The sequence below is a fragment of the Triticum aestivum genome, chromosome 5A, assembly GCF_018294505.1.
Source record: "Triticum aestivum cultivar Chinese Spring chromosome 5A, IWGSC CS RefSeq v2.1, whole genome shotgun sequence".
NCBI lineage: Eukaryota > Viridiplantae > Streptophyta > Magnoliopsida > Poales > Poaceae > Triticum > Triticum aestivum.
The window spans coordinates 21,096,715-21,100,356 of NC_057806.1; the positions used below are offsets into that span (position 1 = coordinate 21,096,715).

Genomic DNA, 3,642 nt, shown 5'->3' on the forward strand with positions numbered 1-3,642 from the left:
CGAACGGTGCCTGAGCTTGATTTTCTGAATGGCGAGGAGACCAAGGTAGGATGCCTTGAGCTGACGCCGAAGCTCCCTTTCAGGCTCAGAGAGGGTCCGTCCCTCTTCTGCAACATCTAGCTGCCCAATGATCTCTTTCGCCACCGAGATCTGGGTGTTAAGCACACCGACCTTCTCCTTCTGCCACATACGCAAGGCCTTCGCAGTCCTACACAGCTTGATGTGTATCCTGCGGATCGCGTTATGAGCCTGGAGGGGCTTGTTCCAAACCACGGAGACGGCCTCGTGGAAGCCAGGGAGGCGCAACCAGAACTCCTCGAACTTGAAGGGCGGCTTCCTTGGATTGTCAACACATCCCTGAAGGTATAGCGGTGCGTGGTCTGAGCAGGCCGTGGAGATGGCCTGGAGGTGGGCATTTGGGAAGAGCATATCCCAGTCGTCGGAGTGAAAAACATGGTCAATCTTTGTCAGGACCGGACTAGCCTATTCGTTGGACCAGGTGAACCGCCGACCACATAAATGAAGCTCCTTTAATTTCATGAAGTCCAGGGCCCTCCTGAATTTTTCGATGAGTCGGCGGTTTATGTTGCTGTTGTTCTTGTCTGCCGCTTTAGTGATGAGGTTGAAGTCACCCAGTAAAAGCCACTCACTCCTAGTGGCGGCAGAAAGAGCCCTCAACTCCTCAATGAAAGCCAGCTTGTCTTGCTCTCCATGAGGGCCATAGACGCACGAGATAGTCCAGGCGATGTTATCGTTGATCATGTTGATTGTGGCAGAAGTGGTGGCCGTTGATGCGTGGCGGTCCGACATGGAGAAGAATCGGTCGAAGACGGCAAGAATCATTCCGCCGCGAGTGCCGGCCACAGGCAGGGCGAACTAGTTTGCAACAAAGCATGGGCCAAGCATGCCCCGGATGATGGAGTCGTCCACTAATTGCAGTTTTGTCTCTTGGAGACAAACGATGGTGGCATGCGCATCACGCACCATGTCGCGGACGGCATCACGGAGAGCGGGGGAGTTGAGACAGCGGACGTTCCAGCAGATGATTCTTACGTCAGATTGCGCCATATGGGAAACTTGAAAATTGCACGGGGGGCGCTTGTCGCGGGGTTGGCCTCGTGGGGTGCATGATGGCGCCAAAGAGGGGAGGAGTCTTGTAGCGATGCAGACGCAAAAACACTGATTGAAGCTAGCGGCTTGAGCACATGATTACATTGAAGAGAAGATAGGCGGCGTCTGGCCGCGGCGGGTCGAGGTTCAGGGTGACGAAGTCGAAAGACGAATAGCAGAAAAAGGAGTATAACACTTTCAGCCCGCAGGGAAGTGATCGGGCCTAAACAGATGGCAGATTTACTCAACATTGGCTTGGGCAAGCACGTTTGCAAGCTCCAGGGTGGCCTTCTTGCTCTTCTTTCCTTTCTTCTGCGAGATGCTCTTGGCGTGCGCCACCAGCCCAGCGATCGCCTGGACCACCGGGGCCGCAAGTGGAGTAGAGAATAGGTCGAGGTAGGCTTTCTTGGCCTTGTCGTCGTAGGCAACGGACGGGTCCAGAACGCCGCAGACCCGTGCGATGAGCTCCTGGACCGCCTCCAAGCCGGAACCGGGCGGGGCCTTGGTCTTCTTTTTGTCCAGCCGTGCACTACGCCGAGTGGTGGCGACCGGCATGCCGCCCCTGCCCTTGCGGGCCGCCGGGGTAGGCAGCAAAGGAGCGTGCGGCGCGTCGGCCATAGGGGTGAGGAAGAGGTCCAGAGGGGCCTCGCACGGCATGGCCGAGCCAGAGGCCTGCATGGTGAGCAGAGCAAGGGCAGCAACACCATCAGCGACAGCTGCCGGAAGCACCTGAGCGCCCTCAGGAGGATCGAGCGGTGAGGCAACCATGTTCGCGTCTGGCGCGTCGCTGGGAGGCGCATCCGCCGCCCCACAGGGAGCAGAGGCCTCGCAGACCGGTGCTGCGGCCGCGTCCAGCACGGGGACGACAGCAGCAGCCGGAACGGAAGCAACAGACGTCTCGACAGCCGCCGGACGTGCAATGACAGGGAGTGGGGGAGAAGCTGTCGGTGGGGTTTCATCGCCCGGCTGCGAAAGGCTCGACGCAGAGAAGGACCAGGCTTCATTCATCGGTTCGTCGAGGCGCCGCACAACAGGGGAGAGGGCAAGCCCGGCCATGCAGTTGGACAGAGGCAGCAGGGGGTCGAGCGGCGGCGAGGCCGCTCCGGCCGCAACCTCCGACGCGCCAAGGGGGGAAAGCCCACGGTCACGCATGACAGTGGAGCCCGTGATACGCCGGCGCAGGATGGCGAACTCAGAGCGCAGGGGGGCGAGAGCAGCTTCGATGGCAGCGGACACTTCCTCCCGAAGGAGGCGGAGGTGCTCCATGAGCGGGAGGCGCTGCACCTCCGTGGACCCGACGGCAGCCAGCGGGCGCAGCTGGCTAGAGGGCGAGGGGGCAGCATCGGGGCCCCGCCCTGAAGCTCACCGACACACGGGGACCCGGCCCGACGCCTCCCATGGCGCGCAGCTTCCCCATCGCGGCGTCGGGGGGAGCGGGTTCGCTCCCGGCGCGGCTCCAGCGGTGCGTCGTTGGAGCGATTCGCACGCCCGCGGCCATCCCGGCCAGCGCCACGGTGCCAACCGTCGTCGAAGTCATCGGTGTCGTCGCGGAGTCTTGGCATCTGGCGGGGGTGGTCGTCCTTGCCACGGTCACGTCGGCGCGGCGCAGCAGCCCTGGAGCCACCAGGCACATCGAGCGGGGCGAGGGAAGCCCCGAGCGGGGGCGGGACGTCGTCGACGGAGCCCTTGTGCCAGACAACGGGCAGAGAGGGAGGGCTAAATGCCTCGGCGCGGCCGTCAGAGACGTAGCAATCTAGAGGCACGTTGGAGTGGTCTTCCACCAAGTCCAAGTGCACCAACACCCGTAAAGTGGCACCGCCCTTGCAGCCTGACGGCCTAGCGACGTTCACGAACACTTGCAGGCCACCGGACGGGCGCGTGGTGAACGTGAGCCAGATGATCTTCGGGATCAGGTTGGGGTCGGCAGTCCAAGCCCAGAGGTCGAGCGTCTCGGAGTTGGTTCGAAGCGCGGAGTGGTCTTCAAGGCGGTCGAGGGAGCAACGGCGCCCGATGATGCGCTCGGCAATGAAGGGAGTCCAGGCGTAGTCGGGGACGTTCTCCAGGCAGAGCCACACCCGGAAATTGAGGGCGGCGCTAAAGGCGCGCTCTAGCGGGCGCCATGGCCGGATGTGGACGATGGCGCCGCCAGCGCGCACCCACCCAGCAGCGAGCGCCTCGTCACAGTGAGCCTTGCGCTCGAACTTGACGAGGAACTCCACCGGATGGTACGGAGTAACGGCGACGTCCGCGTGGCTGAGGCGGAACTGCTTCCGGATGGCGTGGTCGACGTCAAGCGCCTCAAGGCGCCGTGGCGCGTTGATGGCCCAGGCGATGGCTGTCGTCTGCTCCCACTCCAGCATGTCACGGTCGAGGTTGAACGAGGAGCGGATGATGCAGGAATCCTCCTCCGGGCGCGCATCCGGCGCACCAATGCCAGCCGAAACGCGAGCCATCAGGCGAGGGGGCGTGGAAGCGGACGAAGGCAGAGGGGTGGGGTTGGCGATGACCGCAGCCCAGGACCGGGCACCCGAG

The 3,642-nt window shown here is 62.7% G+C and overlaps 1 protein-coding gene across 1 annotated transcript; it reads right to left on the bottom strand.

Annotated features, from left to right (window-relative positions):
• Positions 1 to 1,163: 1,163 nt before the first annotated feature.
• Positions 1,164 to 3,636, bottom strand: LOC123102058 (uncharacterized). The gene has a single exon (XM_044523335.1). It carries the CDS (start codon positions 3,561 to 3,563, stop codon positions 2,115 to 2,117), a length of 1,449 nt encoding a protein of 482 aa, XP_044379270.1. The 5' UTR covers positions 3,564 to 3,636; the 3' UTR covers positions 1,164 to 2,114.
• Positions 3,637 to 3,642: the final 6 nt, after the last annotated feature.

Coding starts and splice junctions, on each gene's coding strand:
- LOC123102058 (XM_044523335.1), bottom strand. CDS start 3,563: ATGGCTCGCGTTTCGGCTGGCATTGGTGCGCCGGATGCGCGCCCGGAG.